We start from the raw sequence: 23323 nt of genomic DNA on the forward strand, positions 1-23323 counted from the left end.
TACAGAAATGGGAAACTTTTTATTCATGTATTTCACGAATCCAAATGGCAGGCCAGAATATAATTCCATCTTTTTTTTGCAACAAAAAATAATTACAGAAAATGTTTTGCAGGGAAATGTGTTCAAAAACATAACCGCTGTGAAAAACCTAAAAAGGGCAAATGTTTCGTTTGTCTGAAAGCACACAGTAGGTCCTCGTGTTTCGGGTGGACAGTGGTACATACTTATAAACGTATGGAATGTATTTATTTACTGTACAGACACGCAGGGACAAACCCTGCTGAAGAAACAACATGATTTGTGCTGGGGAAACACCCTAGTCAAAGAATTTTGTATAGAGAAAAATAAAACACTAAAAATATCTACACAAATCCTTTTGTAATATATTTTTCAACCACTTTTAACTTGCCTTTTTATAGACGATGAGTTTTTAAAAGGGAAGTTAAAACAGTAACTTAACATTATTTAGTCCTCTACACTCTTCCTCTCTAAATATTTTCTTGTATCAGTCGCATTAAAGATTATGAGGACGTTTTGAAAATGCTGCATTATTACTTTCAAAATCAACGTGAATAGCACAGCATGTTCATGACCCTATGGGTGAATCTCATGAAAACCTGGTCAGTCACATTTCACCGTAAAAAAAATTGAAAGAAAGAAAAAACAGAACTAAAAGTGTGCATAATGAAAATGTAGCTTATTTTAATATTTATTTTGTATCGTGACATTATTTTCATAATAAATAAGCACATTTTTGCTTAAAAATGTCATTACTTAAATAAAAAAACTGCCTATTATTCTCAATGGTGAGTCTCATTACATTATATTTCTGTTATTTTATATTATAAATATAAAACTCAGCAAAAAAAGAAACGTCCTTTTTTAGGACTGCGTATTTCAACAATGTTGTAAAAATTGAAAGAACTTTACAGATCTTTATTGTAAAGGGTTTAAACAATATTTTCCATGCATGTACAATTAACCATAATCTATTATTAACATGCACCTATGGAATGGTCGTTAAGACCTTAACAGCTTACAGTGTAGGCATTTAAGGTCACAGTTCTAAAAACGCAGGACACTAGAGACTTGTCTACCAGCTGTGAAAAACACCTAAAGGAAGATGTCCATGGTCCCTGCTCATTTGCGTGAATGTGCATTAGGTATGCTGCAGGGAGGCATGAGGACTGCTGATGTGGCTAGGGCAATAAATTGCCATGTCCGCACTGTGAGACGCCTAAGACAGCAGTTTATCGTTTATCGATTTATCGTCGTAAGAACGTTACACCAAGGCCTGTACCTGGAGTGGGATCGATTCGGAGGTGGGGGGTCCCTCATGGTTTGGGGCGGTACATCACATCACCATCGGACTGAGCTTGTTGTCATTGCAGGCAATGTCAAGGCCTTGCGGTACAGGGAGGACATTCTCCTCCCTCATGTGGTCCCCTTTATGCATCATCCGGACACAATCCTCCAGCAGGACAATGCCACCAGCCATACTGCTCGTTCTGTGCATGGGTTTCTGCATGACAGCAATGTCAGTATTCTGCCATGGCCAGCGAAGAGCCCTGATCTCAATCCCATTGAGCACGCCTGGGACCTGTTGGATCGCAGGGTGAGGGCTAGGGCCATTCCCCCCAGAAATGTCCAGGAACTTGCAAGTGCCTTGGTGGAAGAGTGGGGTAACATCTCACAGCAAGAACTGACAAATCTGGTTCAGTACATGAGGAGGAGATGCATTGCAGTATTTCAAGCAGCTGTTTGCCACACCAGATACTGACTGGTACTTTTGATTTTGAGCCTCCCTTCATTAAGGGACAGATTATTCTATTTATGTTAGTACCATGTCTGTGAAACCTTTTTGTCTTATGGTGTTGACTCTTTTAGTGTTCATACAATTATTTACACGCATTAAGGTTACGGAAAGTAAAAACAAACAAAAAAAGTTTTTTTTTTTTTTTTTTTTGCTGAGTTTATATATATATTCAATCTTATTTTCATTATAATGAGAATTTGCAGTTAAAAATGTTTGTAAACAAACATATCAAAATCAATTTTTTTCCTTCCAATTTTGGGGTGAAATATGGCATGGCCATGTAATTGACTGTGTTCGTGAGGTACACCCTCGTACACTTGGCCCTGTTTTGAGTGTGGAAACCAGCACTGCTGGGAGTTCAGGACTCACTCCAGTAACTCTGGCACGATGCAGCAGATCCGTGTGGGAAGTAACAGTGTGTGGCGCTGCCTCTTGAAAGACAACAGCCCAAACGAGGGAACATCTGTGGTTTTCAGGCACATACACAAACACACACACACATCCAGCTCGGGGCCACGGATGAAATGTGCATTGTGTTGGCAGACAATCATAAGCAAAGCCATGCAATGGCTATGTAACAATCTGAATAAAAATGCAATGAAAATAAAAAAACAGCTTTTATACTGCCGTTCTATTTCAGGCTAACTCCCAACACCCAGAATCCCACGCATGCAAGACCTGTTACATATAGAAACACAACAGCAATATAAATCAGCCATCGTCGGCCTCTCAGCTCGGTGCGACCAAGGCTATAAAAATATAAGTGTTTCATTCATTTACTGTGTTTCAAACGTCTTTACATATATTTGTTTTAAAAAAAAATTGTGCCCATCATGCTAAACCTTGCTGTAGCACTTTAATATACCTCTGTTTTACAAGGTCAATAAAGTCTGTGAGCTCTTAAAAGTTTTTTCTCTCCTGTGATTGTAGTGCTAAAAAGGATGTAGCACGAAAAATGACATAAAAACAAAACCCTGTGGCTACACACTAAACACTCCTGACAGAAACATTCAGCAGATCTCAGTCCTGTTTCCCTCATTTGTTCATCTAAGACTGTTGCTAATTAGTGTAATTCAGTCATATACATGCTGGTTTGGATCATTTTCAAAGGCTCACGCTTGAATCTCACGCAAACATACCACACTTCACCCGAAAAAACAAGAAATTTTTTTTTTTTGCCGGAATTTATTTGCAGTGACATTATGTTCATAACAATTGAGCTGGTTTCCTAACTAAATTCTCTTTTTTGTTATTATCATTATTCAATAGTTATTCCCATTAGTGTAACAGTAAAAATATGGCTATACAATGATTTAAATTCATATAAGTTAAATGTAGATGTAATTTAATTTAATAAATGTATAAATACTTTACATTTTAAATAATATTTAATCATTATATTTTTGCATTTGCCTGTAATTTGTTTAGTTTGTCATGAAAATAATGTCACAAAAAAATGATAATGGTAATTTCTACTGTATAACCACTAATTTCTTATGTTTAATATCTTGTTTTTATCATTCGAGGGTGAAATGTGACCCAAACATGTTTTGTGAGATTTAACCATCAGCCACTGTAACGTGAGCTTGGGTAGTTTTGGCAAACACTCATTCCCACATCACTTGAGAGTAAATTATAATAATAATAATAATAATAATAATAATAATAATAATAATAATAGTAATAATAGTTATACAAAAAAAAAACACCACCCATAAGATATTAAAGTGTAAAACTAACTGTTAAAACAAAAGAGAAATATTGCTCCAAAGAAGTCTCTGGACCTGTTTCTGTGTCCCGTCAGTCGTCCTTCTCCCCCTCTGAAGGCTGGTTTGGGTTTGAAGAGCGGTGTGTTCACAAAGCAGGTAGTGTGTGTGTGTGTGTGTGTGTGAGAGTGTGTTACTGTTACAGAACCGTTCAAGGGTCTCTCTAGAGCAGAAAGGAGTCTTAAAGTTCTTTGGGGCAGATGGGAGGAGATTTCTTGCGATTCGCCCGTTTACCGCCCGGCCCTACAGGGCGAGAGGAGAAGCAGTGCTGGGACTGGTTGGGGTCGTGCTGGGGGAGGGTGTGTGCTTCGGAGGAGCCAGATCGAGGAGGGCACTAACCGTCCCGGCCACCTGAGCCAAACCTCTCTCTTCCAGGATGTGCAGGGGAAGACACAGCTGGCTCTGCGGCCGTAAACACACACACACACACACACACACACACACACACACACACACACACACACACACACAGAGGAGGGGCGAACAAAAAGGGTGTGTCAATGGAGAAACAAAATTAGAAAATCAGTATAAACTTAAAAGAAATGATTACAATGGAGGAACTCAAAGCAGATAATGCACAACTAAGGAAAGACTTAAATCAAAATGACCTTGAAGAAAGATGAAGGTGATGAAGAGACAGAAAAGCATTCAAAACCAGCTAGACAGAAACCTGTCTTATACAAACAACGAACTAACCAGCGACTAATCTGGCTCTATGAGTGAACTGAAGTATTAGTAGTGGTTGTTATTGAACATGCTTTGGGTTAGTGAACTGAACCAACTCCTAAACCTATCAAATCATGGGATGTAAATCATTCTGCACTGTTTGTGCGAGAGAAAAAATGAACGATACTTAAAAATGAGGTTCCATCTGCACTAGAGGCCAACAGTTTTAAAATAAATTAAATTAAATTAATGTTTTATGCTCTCCAAGACTGCATTTATTTGAAGAAAAAAATGCAATAAAACATTTATATGAAATATTATTACTCACCATTTTCTATTGTATATTTTTTTTCTAATGCTATTTATTTCTGTGACGCAAAGCAGGACTTTTAACTTCATTACACATGATTGCCCCATGATCCTTCAGAAATCATTTTAATTTACTGATTTGATGCTCGGTTATTGTTAGTTGTTTGTTCTCATTTTTTGTTTATCTTTCAGGATTCAAACAAATGTCCAAGTTTCAAATAAATGCTGTTCCTTTGAATAAAAATATTTTGTAACATTATAGATGTCTTTACTGTCACTTTTGATCAATTAAGTGCATCGATTTAAACTTTTTTGTTAAAAAAAGTATTAATATTATTGTAAAGGGTTAGTTCACCTAAAAATTAAAATTCTGTTATCAATTACTCACCTTTATGTCGTTTCAAACCCATAAGACCTTTGTTCATCTTCTGAACACAATTTAAGATTTATTTTTTGTTGTTGTTTATGAAATCAGAGAGCTCTCTGACAGCTCTCTCTCTTAGACAGCAACATGACCATTTGACTTTATTCACATGAAAAGCATCAGCCAATGGGTGCTGGCATAGCTCTGATGTAACTCGTAACCGCTGCACTTTATTTACTATGTCAACTGCGTAGGAGACCGGCACAGACATGAAGAAATTGTTGAATAAATTTGTTATTTTTGTTTGTTTTTTGCTCACAAAATGTACTCATCTCTTCGTAAAATTAAATGCTGAACAACTGGAGTCATATGGACAATTTTAACAATGCTTTTCCTACCTTTCTGGGAATTTAAAGTGTTTATTAAATTTCTGTCTATGGAGGGGTCAGAGAGCTCTCAGATTTCGTCAAAAATATCTTCATTGTTAGAAGATGAACGAAGGTCTTGTGGTTAGAAAGACATGAGGGTGAGAAATTAATGACAGAATGTTCATTTTTTGGGTAACTAACCCTTTAATCTTACTAGCCTTTAAGTGGCAGTGTACCAATGTGTACACAAAAACATTTAGCAGCAATGCTCAAATTGATAATAAATGTCAAGCATATTAGAATGATTTCTGAAGGATCAAGTGACACAGAAAATTGAAGTAATGATGCTGAAAATTCAGCTTTGCATCACAGGGATAAATTACATATAAAATTCCATTCAAATAGAAAAGTGTCATTTAAACTTTTTATTAATTTTAATATTTTACTATTTTAGTCGTTTTGGTTAAAGCTACACTGTGTGATATTTTCCCCCATCTAGCGGTGAAAAGTTATATGACCATCCAGTGAATATTAGTTTCTGTTCCTCTCAATTCTAATTTCGTTTTAACTCCTACGGTGGCCGATTTAGTCCAAGATTAACATCGCAATCCCTCTCTTCACATTTGACACGGTGCCATCGAGTGTTAAAACGTGAAAGGCGAAGCTTGATTTAACGGGTATGTCCCTCTTTGGCTAATGTACTTTCAAGATGGAGGAGCAACATGGCGACCAGCATTCGAACCCCTCACCCGTATGTATTTTCAATGGCATATTATAAATTTACGAGAATACTTTATTACTTAAAAGTAAAGTAAAAATACATTAGTGAGCACATATATTTTTGAAAGAACTAAGTGTTTTAAACTAAGAATAAACAAAAAAAGTTACACAGTGTAGCTTTAAATAAATGCAGCCTTGGTGAGTATAAAAGTCTTCAAAATATAGTAGTATATATGCAATCATACTTAATTTCAACTGATAGATAATCCACAACATGCCAGCCAAGCATTTACCACTGCAGCACCACAACACCCAACATAAAGCTGTGAGACTGTGACTGACACAAACAGACACCTAAACTTCTGATAAAACGCACATCTACAGTGGATACTTTTAGTTTAGACTTTATTGTAGAAAAGCAGAGGAGGACAACAGTCAGCCTGTAGGAAAATCAGGCAATATGGCACACAAATCTGACAGACACAAACACTCACACACTATGTGACCGGTGCTGTATTTCCTATGTGTGTTAGGAATATAATACACTGTATATTAATTAACAACAGGTATACTAGTTAACAAGGACTGTTATTTCAGCGAGTAAACTGTGTTCTGGAGCAAGACTGACATGCTTGACAACTGTAGTGTTAAGAGTGGTTAGAGAGATATTTTATAGCCATTTAAAGGGTTGGTTCCGCCAAAAATTACAATTCTGACATTTTTTTTACACACCCTAAGCCGTTTCAACTGTATTTTTGATTTACTTTCTGCACAAAGGGAGATGTAAAACAGAAAGTTGTGGCTGCTTTTTTCCACATAATGTGAGACCATTCATTGAAACATGAGTGTAATTCACTTTTGTGCAAAATATTTGTAAAGCCCTTCTAACATAACTTTCGGATTCATGAAAGTGTTTTTACTCATATGAACATTACACTTATTTATTTAGTTTTGCAAACTGATAACACTGATTAATAATAATATTACAACAGTACAATATTAAAATTATATTATTACTACAAAAAATACAGTCCACTCCCAACACTGGAAATGCATGAAGTTAACCCAGTATACCTATTTAGAATTTTCTCGTCCAAATGCTGCTCCCACAAATACTTGCCCACTTCATAAATCACCCAGTCTTACGATGAAGACGTTTATTCAGTGTTCCTGAATGTTATGGATTTAGAGTATTACACACACTTAATATTTTAAAATGATCATAAAGCTCGGCTTGTGCTATGAAATGTTTTTTTCTGAATATGCCGTGGCATTTGGTTATGCATTTGTTTGGGCTGCTTTGATGACAAATTAACTGCATTTTGACAAACCCGTCCCATGACAAACTAGACTATATTGGTGTTTTTGTCATTGGAGAATTTTTTCATCTTTAGAATAATACATCATCATGTAATGCATCACTTAAAAATAACTGTTGTTCTAATAACGTATGCCCTTCTTTCTTTTCCAGACCACAAAAGGAGAGAAAGAAAAAAAAACCTGTTCTCACACATCCATATAATGGCAGTGAATAGCATACAGCATTAAGCTTTAAGATAAAAGACACAAAAGTATCAAAAAAGAGCCGTGTGACAAGTGCCCATGGGGCAGGGCTATTAAATTAGCTTCATCACATTTAAAAGTCGAGGTGGGCCAGTGGTTGGTGGAGGTTAGATATAACCGTTTCAATAAATAAGCTAAAGTAAACCTAATAAATGTATTATATAACTTGGAAATGTGGTACCGAATTAAATTAATATATAAGACCAACTTGATAAGTTATAGCTGCACTCTAAAAAATGCTGGGTTAAAAACAACCCTAGTTGGGTTGAAAATGGACAAACCCAGAAATTGGGTTGTTTGAACCCAGCAAATGGACCCCGTATAAAACACCAAGCATGGATGTTTTATATATATATATATATATATATATATATATATATATATATATATATATATATATATATATATATATATATATATATATATATATATATATAAACATTCATGCATGGAAAAAATATAAAACACAAAAAAACTATACACACCTTCACAAAGATGACTTTTTAACAAACATGACTTATATATTCCCCAACTAATAAATCTAATGCAATATAAATGCTATAACATACTATTTAAAATAAATATACAGGTCCTTCTCAAAAAATTTGCATATTGTGATAATGTTCATTATTTTCCATAATGTAATGATAAAAATTAAACTTTCATATATTTTAGATTCATTGCACACCAACTGAAATATTTCAGGTCTTTTATTGTTTTAATACTGATGATTTTGGCATACAGATCATGAAAACCCAAATCTCAAAAAATTAGCATATTTCATCCGACCAATAAAAGAAGTGTTTTTAATACAAAAAAAAAAGTCAACCTTCAAAAAATTAGGTTCAGTTACGCACTTAATACTTGGTCGTGAATCCTTTTGCAGAAATGACTGCTTCAATGCAGCGTGGCATGAAGGCAATCAGCCTGTGGCACTGCTGAGGTGTTATTAAGGCCCAGGACGAGTCGATAGCGGCCTTAAGCTCATTCAGAGTGTTGGGTCTTGCGTCTCTCAACTTTCTCTTCACAATATCCCACAGATTCTCTATGGGGTTGAGGTCAGGAGAGTTGGCAGGCCAATTGAGCACAGTAATACCATGGTCAGTAAACCATTTACCAGTGGTTTTGGCACTGTGAGCAGGTGCCAGGTCGTGCTGAAAAACGAAATCTTCATGCTTCCATCTGCTGAAAAGCTTTATGGAGATGAAGTGCTCCAAAATCTCCTGAGAGCTAGCTGCATTGACCCTGCCCTTGATAAAACACAGTGAACCAACACCAACAGTTGACATGGCACCCCAGACCATCACTGACTGTGGGTACTTGGGGAGAAGGAAATGCCAAAATGCCTGAAGTCCAGTCTTCCTCCAGACTCTGGTACCTTGTTTTCCGAATGACATGCAAAATTTGCTTTCATCCGAAAAAAGTACTTTGGACCACTGAGCAACAGTACAGTGCTGCTTCTCTGTACACGCCTCTGCACGGTGGCTCTGGATGTTCAGTCCACTGCTTCTGCAGGTCCCCCAAGGTCTGGAATCGGTCCTTCTCCACAATCTTCATCAGGGTCCGGTCACCTCTTCTCGTTGTGCAGCGTTTTTTGCCACACTTTTTCCTTCCCACAGACTTCCCACTGAGGTGCCTTGACTCTGGGAACAGCATATTCATTCAGAAATTTCTTTCTGTGTCTTACCCTCTCGCTTGAGGGTGTCAATGATGGCCTTCTGGACAGGGTCGGGTCGGCAGTCTTACCCATGATTGTGGTTTTGAGTAATGACCCAGGCTGGGAGTTTTTAAAAGCCTCAGGAATCTTTTGCAGGGGTTTAGAGTTAATTAGTTAATTCAGATGATTAGGTTAATTCATGATATGAATGATATGATAATTATTGACATGATAATTATTCCTTTTCATGATATGCTAATTTTTTGAGATGGGAATTTTGGGTTTTCATGAGCTGTATGCCAAAATCATCAGTATTAAAACAATAGAAGACCTGAAATATTTCAGCTGGTGTGCAATGATTCTAAAATATATTAGTAGGGAGTTTAAGTGACTTTTGACTTCAAGTCATGATGCAAAGGTCCCCTTTGGTATGGAAGTACCTTAGGGTCATACAAATAAATTTATCCTAAGACACAAGTGAGATCACACTTTTTATCCGAAATAAACAGGTTTTTTCAAAAATGGCCGCCAATGTGCCGAAAATACTCTAGAGCCCATATCTTTGCTTCTGTTATCGCTATAATGACAAATTTGGTGTCAAAGTATACATTTTTGGGGTCAGGGAATCCAATAAAATTGGTTTCAGGTTTAAAAAAACTAAATATTTCCCCATACTATGACAACTGGGGGTAAATATGCACATTTCACATAAAAATGATGTCATCAGAGTGACTTTTTAATTATATTTTCCTTCAAAAACTTTAATTTTGTATTTAAGCAGTGCAGCTACTTCTGTACATTACATTTGTCCTAAGTAGCATGATATTTCGACCAGTCAGCAGTAGCCTATAGCAAATCAGTTCCTACAACACAACAAATCTGCACCAGGAGCTGTGACAGCTGTTAAAGGTCAGAGGTGACAGGTTAACACTTTGAGGTTCGAATGATTTTCTTATTAAATAGAAACATGTTTTTAATGTTAGATCACTAATAACTAGCTAGCTAGTAACTAGTTAGCTTCATCATAACTGTATTAATTTTTATTGAAGCAAGCACATAGCCTACTAGTCCAGGCGTTTAAGGAAAAAAGGGTGAACAAATTGCAACAGAATCAAACTCAACTGATTTTGTATCCTCAAAATGTCCTGAGTAAGAAAAGAAAAAAAGCCCAGAAGAATCCCATCAGGGGAAATTTCTGAAAAAGACCCAAATATATATTATTCATACGCCTATTCATTATTTTTCTCACATGAATAGGGTAAAACGTTTAACCTTTAGATATCACCATGAAAATTACTGAATTGATTACTTATATCAAGACAAACAAAAAAAGTATTAACATTTTTTTTTAATTGTTTGTTAACATGGACAAACGGTGCATAATCTTTTTAGTACATCCTCTAGTTGCTCTGGGGTCAGTCAGATCAGACCACAACATCAGAAAGTTACTATGTCTAATTTCGAAGCAATTGACGGTACAATTTTAGAAGAAATGGTGCAGCACCTTAAAAAATCACCCTGTTCCCTTGACACACTCCCTTTTTCAAATGTGTGTTTAACTGTTTAGAAGCATATCTCCTAGAAATGATAAACTCTTCACTTCTCTATGGGACTTTTCCAAACTCCCTTAAAACTGTAATAGTTAAGCCTCTCCTGAAGAAGAGATATCTGGGTAACTCCATACTGAGCAACTACTGTACAGACCTATCTCAAATCTCCCCTTCATAGGAAAGATCATTGAAAAAATTGTTTTCAATCAACTGAACAAATTCTTAAACTCAAACAGATACTTTGACTTTTTTTAATCTGGATTCCATCCGCATCACAGCACAGAGACAGCGCTCATAAAGATTATAAATGATATTCGCTGAAATACTGATACAGGCAAAACATCAATTCTGGTACAACTGGACCTCAGTGCTGCATTCGATACTGTTGACCACAACATACTTCTAGACAGGCTGGAAAACTGGGTCGGGCTTTCTGGGATGGTCCTCAGATGGTTCAGATCATACTTAGAAGGGAGAGGTTATTATGTGAGTATAGGAGACCATAAGTCTGAGTAGACGTCCATGACATGCGGAGTCCCACAAGGGTCAATTCTTGCACCACTCCTGTTTAACCTTTATATGCTGCCACTGAGCCAAATAATGAAAAAATAACAATATTGCTTACCACAGCTATGCTGACGATACCCAGCTCTACTTAGCACTATCACCTAATGACTACAGCCCCATTGACTCCCTGTGCAAATGCATTGATGAAGTTAACGACTGGATGTGCCAAAACTATCTTCAGTTAAACAAAGACAAAACCGAAATCACTACATTTGGAAACAAAGATGAATCTTGGAGTGATTTTTGGAGTCAGACCTGAGTTTCAGTAGTCATGTCAAAGCAATAACTAAATCAGCAAAATATATAGATATAATCATACAGAACGCTGCTGCCAGAATTGTGAGCAGAACCAGAAAATATGACCATATTACACCAGTCCTCAGGTCTTTACACTAGCTTCCAGTTACATCTAGAATTAATTTTAAACTTAAAGTACTATTACTTGTTTATAAATCTCTCAATGAGCTAGGACCTCAATACATCGCAGATAGGCTGATTAAATACAAACCCAACAGATCACTCAGATCAGCAGGATCAAGTCAGTTAGAAATACCAAGAGTTCACTCAAAGCAAGGAGAGTCTGCCTTTAGCTATTATGCCAGCCGCAGTTGGAACCAGCTTCCTGAACAGATCAGATGTGCTCCAACAGTAGCCACATTCAAATCCAGACTCAAAACACATCTGTTCAGCTGTGCATTTACTGAATGAGCTCTGAGCACTGTACGTCCGACTGATCGCACCTCATCTATGCATCATCTTTTTATTCTTTTATAACTGTTTTAGTTTACCTTTGTACTTATCTTTGGTTATTGTTATTTTATATATACACTGACCTAAAGGATTATTAGGAACACCTGTTCAATTTCTCATTAATGCAATTATCTAATCAACCAATCACATGGCAGTTGCTTCAATGCATTTAAGGGTGTGGTCCTGGTCAAGACAATCTCCTGAACTCCAAACTGAATGTCAGAATGGGAAAGAAAGGTGATTTAAGCCGTTTTGAGAGTGGCATGGTGTTGGTGCAACTTTGACTGAAATAACCACTCGTTACTGTACTAAAATGGCCGCCACAATCGCCAGATCTCAACCCAATAGAGCATCTTTGGGATGTGGTGGAACGGGAGCTTCGTGCCCTGGATGTGCATCCCACAAATCTCCATCAACTGCAAGATGCTATCCTATCAATATGGGCCAACATTTCTAAAGAATGCTTTCAGCAGCTTGTTGAATCAATGTCACGTAGAATTAAGGCAGTTCTGAAGGCGAAAGGGGCTCAAACACAGTATTAGTATGGTGTTCCTAATAATCCTTTAGGTGAGTGTATATATCATCATTTTATTATTTTTAATTCTATTTGCAACTGTATATTTCTATTTCTTATGCCTCTGTTGATTATTATTTTTGGTTAGCTCTGTCTGACTGGAAGAGATTGGAAGAGGAGAGCAGTATACTTCGCTTCTTTCTGCTTATGGTAGCAGAGAGTGTAAAGAAGCAGACTCAAGAAAGCGGAGGCCCTGCGGGGCAAAGGTCACGTCCCCTACAGGAGCCCGTCTTGGACCGACTTGTTAAGTCCAGGAGACATTGTGAACCGGCTCCATCTCTTCCATCTCAGACAGGGGTACCAGAATATAGAATCAGGCAGATAGGGATCTATTTATCACCTTTAGATTTTAATTGTATTATTATTTTTTATTTCTCTTTACAACCATATTAATTGTCCTTGTTTTTATTTTAATTCTTACACATGGTATTCTTTTTTCTTATGCATATGTTACCACTATTTTAATTAATTTCTATGTAAAGCACTTTGATTTGCCATTGTGTATGAAATGTGCTATACAAATAAAACTGCCTTGTCTTGTCTACAGATGTGCTAATTTGCATTAATACCCCAACAGGTCTAAACATTGGGTACAGCGTTTTTAAAACATTCAGGCAGTCATTAATTCAAGGTCCACTCAACTGTCAACTTTCGGATGAGATCCATTTGATTATTCATTAATAAAACATACCTGATGATCAACTAAAATTTATTGGGAACATCTGGGTGTGTGTTGAGCTGCTGTAAAACTATTTTTGGTGAAACGATGTCAAGTTTAGGATTAGAGAATAGTTTCATTAGATAGCTAACACGGCAAGCAGCACCAAATAACTTGTTAGCTGTCTTAAGATATGGATACATGGATTGTTGTAGGAATTACACAGCCATGTAGGCCATTTAATTCAAGTCATTAATGTCAAGTAAGGGATAATGTATAGCGAGGCAGTTGTTATAGCAAATATTAACCCCTTCAGGCTGATTAAAGACCCCTCATGACTGACTGAATCTCTGAATGTTTTAAAAACGCTGTACGCAATGTCTAGATCTGTTGTGTTATTTATTCAAATTAGCACATCTGTAATTAGATTATGCACCGTTTGTCCATGTTAACAAACAATTAAAAAAAACTTGTAATACATTTTTTATTTTGTCTTGATATAAGTAATCAATTCAGTAATTTTCATGGTGATATCTAAAGGTTAAACGTTTTACCCTATTCATGTGAGAAAAATGAATAGGCGTATAAATATATCCCAAATAAGGATATATTTGGGTCTTTTTCAGAAATTTCCCCTGATGGGATTCTTCTGGGCTTTTTTTTTTCTTACTCAGGACATTGAGGATACAAAATCAGTTGAGTTTGATTCTGTTGCAATTTGTTCACCCTTTTTTCCTTAAACGCCTGGACTAGTAGGCTATGTGCTTGCTTCAATAAAAATTAATACAGTTATGATGAAGCTAACTAGTTACTAGCTAGCTAGTTATTAGTGATCTAACATTATAAACATGGGCTCTAGAGTATTTTCGGCACATTGGCGGCCATTTTTGAAAAAACCTGTTTATTTTGGATAAAAAGTGTGATCTCACTTGTGTCTTAGGATAAATTTATTTGTATGACCCTAAGGTACTTCCATACCAAAGGGGACCTTTGCATCATGACTTGAAGTCAAAGGCCTATTTTTTGGGCTTAACCTCCCTACTATATGAAAGTTTAATTTTTATCATCAAATTCAGGAAAATAATGAACTTTTATCACAATATGCAATTTTTTTAGAAGGGCCTGTATATTCTATATATAAATTACTAAAGTGCATTCATGGTAAATGTTTGTAAGGGTGGTGAATTGGGTATTTTAAGTCTTCTAACATCATTCATGGCACAGTGATTCTCCTGTTACCTCATCAGTCTTGTTGGGAATTTTGAGGCTGGTTATTACTTATTAGAACAAATTCTGGAGCACATAAACCAGTGTCTTCCATGTGAGGGTGCAGGCCACACTGGCTGTGAGATACGTGTGTGTGTGCCATAGCCTGAGAGACGGCAGGTGAATGTGTGTGTAATAGGTGTATTGCATCTGACCTCAGTGTGTGTCCCTACTGTCCACCACAGTGACCCCCTGTATGTGTAAGTGTGTATTGTATTATATATATATATATATATATATATATATATATATATATATATATATATATATATATATATATATATATATGTGTGTGTGTGTGTGTGTGTGTGTGTGTGTGTGTGTGTGTGTGTGTGTGTGTGTGTGTGTGTGTGTGTGTGTGTGTGTGTGTGTGTGTGTGTTAAAAACACTCTGGTATCAAATGTTGTAATTTGTTACACCGTTTATTTAAGTTTGTTATATTGTGTTATAATATTTTCGTCTATTTTCTCTATTACCATCAATTATTATTATTTATGTCCATGTGTACTATTATTTATGTTATTCCTCGCTTTGGCAATATTGTGTTTTTACATTCATGCCAATAAAGCAATCTTGAATTGAACTGACATTGAGTTTTAGAGGTCATTAGAGGTAAATGTCATTTGACTTAAAAAACGCACATCATTGGCTAAACTAAGGCCTGCCCTTTTATTTCCCATAGTGCAATATATTGCATATATTTCTCAAAAAGAAGAAAATTAGTAGAAATTAATTCTTGCCATATGGCAGCTCTGTACCTAAAGGATAACGAAAACCCTGACCTTTGCCGTTGGTCTTCTTTGTATGACTGCATCATGTTTGTTTGACTATTAGTGCCACAGTTCACACACTCATTTGACAAGGAAAAGCACACAAATTGTGAGAATTCAAGAATTATAAAAACGCCGCATGAAATGCCTCTAGAAATACTCCATTTACTTATGTAAATACCTTTTGTTGCAAGATGACAGTCATAATGGCAGTTCAAAGATGTGAATGCAATAACTACTACTCATGATGAACACAACAGATATATTCACCACAGAGAGAACAAGTGCATACACCACAAGTACATTAATAATTTTTGTGTCACAGTTTTATTCATTTCTAACTTGTGCTTTTGGGAATTATGTGTCTTTAAAAAAATGTAATCCCTTTTTGCTGTCCGAAAAAGAAAGGGCACATGACATTAAAACACCACGGTGAGCTGATTTAATGACTTAATGAAGTTCTATGGTGCTTTCTGCTTTATCATTTTTGGTTCTTGAAGGCTCCTGTCACCATTCACTATATTTTTATGGAAAAGAGCAGCTCAAAGTATGCAACATTTCTTCTCCTGTGCTTACATGGTAGAAAGCAACTCATACAGGTTTGGAACGACATGAGAGTGAGTACATTAGATTTTTTTGGTGAACTATTTTGTTAACTGTGAGGCGGAAGACATTGACAGACACAGTAAGGCACAAAGGGATAAAACAGGGAGTTTATGGTTTGGCATCCTCCACACAGTCTTATTTCCTTCTTTACAAGAACGTCAGATCTCATTCACGAAAACACTCGCAGAAACGCAAAGCCACACAAAACACTTATCCACTTTAGCAGACTTTGGGAAAATGTGCAGCAGTACTAACACACAAAGGGCTCGTTCACGGAGCAGGCAGCTTGTTTTGTCGTCTTGTTTAAGGCTGAATTGGGGGAATTCACCCATCTTTGTGCTTTATAATGAAGCTTTTTGCTATGGAAATGTGCTCTCTACACACACGCGCATATAAACACTCTCAACTGACTCTTCGCTAAGCCCCGCCTTAGAATGTCACTGACAGAACCATAGCAAGTATTGCTTTTTATTAGTCATGAAATGAGGCATTTGTCTTTTCAGTTATATGTGATGATGATGTACACGACTATGCAGAAATTTTGGTGTCAGTAATTTTTTTTTAATAGGATACATTACATTGATCAAAAGTGACAGTAAAAACACTTATAATCAGTGTTGTGTTTTAACGCATTACAAGTAAAGAAATAAGTAATCAGATGACATTTTTAAGTAACTAGTAAAGCAACATCCAAGTTACTTTTTTAAGTAACTAACTTAAGTTACTTTATTTTCTAATTTATTCACCGACATCTCTCATGTCCCCATGTTAGAAAAATCTTAAGTGCAGAGGTGTTGTGCGTGTTGTGTAAGATAATGGTTATTGTAGTTCTACACTAAATGTGAGCAGGCATTTACTCATCTGCAGAAAAACAGATTCAGTATTCCCCAAAATAAATAAAAACTGTGAAATGCAACTCAGAATATTACAAAAACATGCAGATATTAAAAGTTAAGTAACACAGATATACTTTATGTTTATAATCTCACTTTATCAAGTGTCTTTACTGCTGCCCTTTAATGATCAAGTTCAAGCATACGAAGAAGCAAAACATACTGTAGTTAAACATAACATATGGGTTTCTTTCTCTTTTTTTATTGCTGTAGTGTTGAACTTTCTTCTGTAATTCAGAATGGCAGCACAGCTGCAAGTTTTTTTTGAGTTGTATCCTCTACTGTACAGTAGGGATGGGAAATATTCCCACCAGTTATGCGTGTGACATCAACGGTAATACTGGTATCACTAGTGGGCTTTTAAATCACAGATTCTAAGCCTAAAGTAAAAAAAAAAACTAATTTGGCTCACTGTATTGAGCAGACACATTCAGTTTTGAATCGTAGTATCTGTTCTCTAAATTAACTAAATTATTTTATTACTATAAAAATCTAAACGACAGAAAGAAAAAAAAAAAATCTAAAAAAATTAGCATATTTCATCCGACCAATAAAAGAAAAGTGTTTTTAATACAAAAAAAGTCAACCTTCAAATAATTATGTTCAGTTATGCACTCAATAATTGGTCGTGAATCCTTTTGCAGAAATGACTGCTTCAATGCGGCGTGGCATGAAGGCAATCAGCCTGTGGCACTGCTGAGGTGTTATTAAGGCCCAGGACGAGTCGATAGCGGCCTTAAGCTCATCCAGAGTGTTGGGTCCTGCGTCTCTCAACTTTCTCTTCACAATATCCCACAGATTCTCTATGGGGTTCAGGTCAAGAGAGTTGGCAGGCCAATTGAGCACAGTAATACCATGGTCAGTAAACCATTTACCAGTGGTTTTGGCACTGTGAGCAGGTGCCAGGTCGTGCTGAAAAACGAAATCTTCATCTCCATAAAGCTTTTCAGCAGATGGAAGCATGAAGTGCTCCAAAATCTCCTGATAGCTAGCTGCATTGACCCTGCCCTTGATAAAACACAGTGGACCAACACCAACAGTTGACATGGCACCCCAGACCATCACTGACTGTGGGTACTTGACTTCAGGCATTTTGGCACTTCCTTCTCCCCAGTCTTCCTCCAGACTCTGGCACCTTGATTTCTAAGTGACATGCAAAATTCGCTATTATCCGAAAAAAAAAGTACTTTGGACCACTGAGCAAAGTACTTTTTTGCCACACTTTTTCCTTCCCACAGACTTCCCACTGAGGTGCCTTGATACAGCACTCTGGGAACAGCCTATTCGTTCAGAAATTTCTTTCTGTGTCTTACCCTCTCGCTTGAGGATGTCTATGATGGCCTTCTGGAAAAGGTCGGGTTGGCAGTTTTACTCATGATTGTGGTTTTGAGTAATGACCCAGGCTGGGAGTTTTTAAAAGCCTCAGGAATCTTTTGCAGGTGTTTAGAGTTAATTAGTTGATTCAGATGATTAGGTTAATAGCTCGTTTAGAGACCCTTTTCATGATAATGCACATTTTTTGAGATAAAACAATAAAACTTTTGTCATTTATTAATATGTATTCAACAAAAAATGTCTTTTAATTTCACTTTTGGTGTAAAAGCATAATGATATTTGCCAAAAATGGAACTTTTGGTAAAAGCAAGCCCCGTCCAGGTAAGAACATTTCTAAACACAGTTTATAATGTTACAAATGTTTTTTTTTTTTTTTTTTTTTTTAAATGCTATTCTTTTGAGCTTTCTACTCATCAAAGACTCCTGAAACAATGTAGCATGATTTCCACGAAAAATATTCATACCACAATCGCATTATGCAAATCAACACTGATAATCAGAAATGTTTCTTGAGCAGCAAATCATCATGTTAGAATTATTTCTGAAGGATCGTGTAACACTGAAGACTAGAGTAAAGATGCTGAAGAATCACAGGAATACCATAACAGTTCTTTAAAATTGTAGTATTATTATGGTAACAATTTTACTGTATATTTGATCAAATAAATGCAGCCTTGGTGAGCATAAGATACTTCTTTCAAAAAATCTTATTGACCTCAATATTTCAAATGGAATTTTAATATCTTAAAAGAGAATTGCACAAAAATACAAATTAAAACTCTCTCACCTGGGTGGGGCTTGCTTGTACAAAAGTTATATTTTTGGCAAATATAATGCCTTTTTTATACTGAAAGTGAAATGAAAAATCCTCAGATGGAAGGAAAGGCAAATTCACACCTATACAGAAGAGGACACAGCTAAAAAAAAAAAAAATTCAGCTGTGTTGTCATTCTGGATTGCAGGAGAAGTAAGTTTAACAACAGCGATGTTGTTTCACTACAGTATTTTTTGCTTATTTGTATGCTTGATTTTTAAAGGGCAGCAGCAAAGACACAAAGACACTGGTTAAATTGAGATTTTAAAACAAAATATATCTTATTAAACAATTAATTTCTGCAGATTTGTGTAATATTCTAAGTTACATTTCTTAACTTAGCATAAATCACAATTATTTCCAGTCCACGTAATAATAGCCTACTATTCAATAAATGAATTGTGTACAACACAATAACACAACAACTTTATGAGCATGCTTTACTGCAATTTTCATGAATGTTATTTTATAAAGTTTGCCTGAGCAAGCAACATTACACAAAGAGGTCAGAGCTTAGCGAAGTATCAATCATGTGCACTAGAAAACACTATAAACATGTGCATAAACACTGGCTGTCGCGTAAATCTGCTCATATGCACACAAACAAACAATTGCTGTTTTAGTGCAGTGATCAATATGGAAGTGCGATTTAAAGGCTTGGCACCAGGTGGCAGTAGAGAACACATAGCAGCGACATGATTGACAGGTAGAAAAGGGCGAATCCAGCCAGCTGGGAAGAAGGGGCGGAGTGAATGGGAGGCGGTGCCAAGGAGAGCAAGGCCTCAACCAGCCTGAACACACTAACCACCTCCCCTTTCAACACGTCGCCCGCTGAACACAAACTATCCTGCCCACAGTGCCAAGACAAGTAGAAAGGAAGATGAACATGAGTGTTCAAATAAAACATGATGAGAGGTTGATGGTATGTGAGATGGTTTTAAATTAGAAGGGATTGGAGAAGGGAAAGAAAGAGTTAGGGGTATTAGCTATTAAACGTTTAGAGCCTTAGAGGAAACAGCAAGAGATCTTAAAATCCCAGTTTGTTTTTGAAGCAAACATTAAAGGTCATGCGTTTGAGAAGCTACTAATAAATTTGATGTTAAAGATTAAAAAATCTTTGTCCATGAAAAAGGAAATAGATTGAAGACCAAATCTACCTGAGGAACTCCAATTCTGCGGCACGCCTCTAGAAAGTTCTCCACATTTCGTCGACACTTGGCCATTGTCAGTTTGGGCTGGAAAGAAAGAAAAGATGACACTGTACTTTCTCCTATACGCAAACACTTACATTCACAAAATCATATTAATGTAATTATGAGTAAAATAAACCCAATTAGTCACTCACCACTGCCGGTGAGGGTACATGGATGCTTGGTATGGATCGGGGACGTACGTGGTTGGCCAGATGGCATAACACGACCCCGTCAGTCAAAGCTGCCCCAAGATCAGTCGGTAAAGACACCTTAAGTCTACACTCGATATTCTACATGAGGAATGCAAAATGACTTGCATCAATACAACAGTATTATTTGTTTTTTAATATTTAGATTTTAATTATATATGCTTAAGACAGCGTAATGCATAAAATATGAATTAATTGAATTTTCCCTAACTGGAGTGAGTAAAAAAAAGTATACATACAAGAATACTTTTATTCAGCAAGGATGCATTAAATTAATCAAAAGTGACAGTAATAATATATTATATAAAATGATGGATAACAAGAAGGGGAGGGTACTAAGGAAGATTGATTGACGCACCCTTCTTAGCTGCTCCATCAGTACCGCCTCCTCTCCCGTTGGGGCTGGACTCTGTGTGGGAGTGGCTTCCCCTGGCTCCGCCTTCTGTGTGCCATATTCCCCTGCAAAATGGTCACACTTGCCATTAGAAATACATCACTGTGTAAAATTACATGAGTAGGTTCTTATTCGGAATGACTGACATACTTGTAATAGAGCACAACAGTGACTGCCCACTTTTCAGTGTCATTTCAATATATTTATATATTTTTATAGTATTTATTAATATTTTAAAGTAGCTTATTATATATTTTCAGTTTTCATTTTCGTGTAAATATTAGTCATTTAGTTTTTTAAATATTTCCATTTAGCTTTAATTTATTCCGTCAGTTTTAGTCATTTTAGTACTTCAGCAAACTAATTTTCAGTTAGTTGCCAATGCAGCATTTCAAAAAAAAATTTTTTTTAAGTTTATTGTGTAATATTTACATTTTATTTCCGCTTTCTTAAATTAACGACAAAAGTTTTTAAAAGTTATAGTTAACACGTTTAAGGTGGGGTGGGTTGGTATCGATATATTTCGAATTTGAATCAGTATCAATATTTTATTCAGCACTATTTAATATTGAGCATTATTTATCATATTGATGCAGCACTATTTTAGCACTATTTTAAATGCTTCTTGGGTCAAATTATATGTGCTCACATTCATGAATATTCACTTGTGTGTTCTTATACAAGTGTATAATTTTTCATTAAAAATATTAAGATGCAAGTTATTAACGTTTTAAAATTTCACATTTAAAGAAATCTAGTGTTTCATCATATCTAAATATTTATTAAAAGTATTTCATAAATATTTTATTCATTAAATATTTATAAATGCAAGACTGCAATACTTTTAGGAGCAACTAGATTAGATACATATATATTTATTAAAGAGCCATAAGGCATTGACTGGTTAATGGCATTACAAATTAACATAAAAACATTTTTTTAGCCACAAAATGACTCAAATTTGCATCTTTGAATTGGAATTCTCTATTTTAACCTTAATTACTACACTAATTGTTATATAAATAATAAAAAATATAATATAATCTAATTCAATAAATACTACCGAACTAAAATATAGAACATTTATTTTATTGAAATGGTGTATGGTCACATTTGTCATTAATGAGTATGAGTGTGACTAATTAGTAAGTAATACCTGAGGGCTAAATACAATAATAACATTACTGTTACAATGTTGCATCTCTAAAACTCTCCACAATAAAACTATCCTGTAAATAGGGTTGGGCATCGAGAACCGGTTCCAACTTGGAACCGTTTAAAAAATAACAATTCCATTGGAATAGTTTAGAAAATTTGTTTTCGGTTCCGATCATCGGTTCCAAACGCGCAAGTTTTGGTTTCCATGGCCACCTGATTTCCGGTGCTTGTGCGCCCGCTTGTTCTTTTAGCCATGGAAGCCCGGTAAACGGCGCTCTGAAGTGTGGATTTATTTCACTTTTAAAAAGCCCGTCGGCACAGTGCAACTAGTGTTGTCAAAAATATAGATACTGAAATATCTGAAAAGATACGATAGCCTGCTCAGTTTCTACAATATTGATCCCAGCTGCACCCTCCTCTCCTCTCCTTCTCTGACCGACAGCGAGTTGACGCGCAGCCGCATATTGTCACTCAGCCCGGTTAACCCTCTGAACACGGCGAACGCGCATTCTGCTGGACTTTTCCTTACGACAGCGTGTTAGTGTGTGTGATCGGTCTGAATTTCGCGCACATAGCCTACCGTAATAAAGCCCCCTCTGACATACAAGTGCAAATATTTGCTTCTTTTTCCAGCTTATTATTGGTCAAATACAATCAACCAAATTGTCAGTGCACATTTTGAAGAGTATTAATGTAAACACAGTCGTAAACAATTCAGGAAGAAATGAAGAATGAGTAACAGGAACAGTGTTCAGGATCCATGAGTGCGGCAGTTCTTAAAGGGACAGCAGTCATTTGTTATTCAAAGTCAAACTACAAAAAGACAAACGATCACACTGCTCTTGACTGATCAACGTGTGTAACTTTAATGGTTTTATATGAAACTATTTAATTTTTTGCAAAAAAAACATTATCCAATGTTATTTTAAATTTAATTTGCCACTTTGCATTTTTTAATTCAGTTTCTTACCTGAATGTTAGACCTACCTGAAACAATAAAGCAGTCTTTCATTTATATATTTTATTCTATTATTTACTTTTCTACTATTATCTACTTATTTATTTGTGCTATTTTTTGTAATATGTTTATTTGTTCTTATTTAATTACTGTTTAGTCGTGATTTTTTAATTCAATTTACCATTCGAAATCAAGCTTACTTGTGCTGTGTGTAAGCTATTGCAACACAATTACCCCGTTGTAAAAAATACATTGAGTTAGCAAATATTTGTGAGAGAATTTTAATAGTAATTGATCAATGTTTATATAGGAGACTTTCAAAAGACAGACAAAAAAAATTATATAAAAAATATCTAGTTGACAGTATATGCAGCGTTTTTCCCCCGTGGTATTGAAAAT

At 35.9% G+C, this 23323-nt stretch overlaps 1 protein-coding gene across 7 annotated transcripts in view; it reads right to left on the reverse strand.

Annotated features, from left to right (window-relative positions):
- Positions 1-4: 4 nt before the first annotated feature.
- The window catches only part of lrch3 (leucine-rich repeats and calponin homology (CH) domain containing 3), a 73629-nt gene continuing 50310 nt past the window's right edge, over positions 5-23323 (reverse strand). For 5 of the 7 annotated variants that reach the window (XM_067419934.1, XM_067419932.1, XM_067419935.1 and 2 more), the window contains 4 exons: positions 20773-20873; positions 20358-20495; positions 20170-20247; positions 14912-19859 (listed from right to left, as the gene is read on the reverse strand). In XM_067419934.1, the coding sequence (XP_067276035.1) occupies positions 19662-19859; positions 20170-20247; positions 20358-20495; positions 20773-20873 (515 nt within the window). In that variant the 3' untranslated portion in view covers positions 14912-19661. The other 2 variants (XM_067419933.1, XM_067419937.1) reach the window with 2 other exon arrangements.

The sequence above is a fragment of the Pseudorasbora parva genome, chromosome 16 (genome assembly GCF_024679245.1).
Source record: "Pseudorasbora parva isolate DD20220531a chromosome 16, ASM2467924v1, whole genome shotgun sequence".
Lineage (NCBI taxonomy): Eukaryota > Metazoa > Chordata > Actinopteri > Cypriniformes > Gobionidae > Pseudorasbora > Pseudorasbora parva.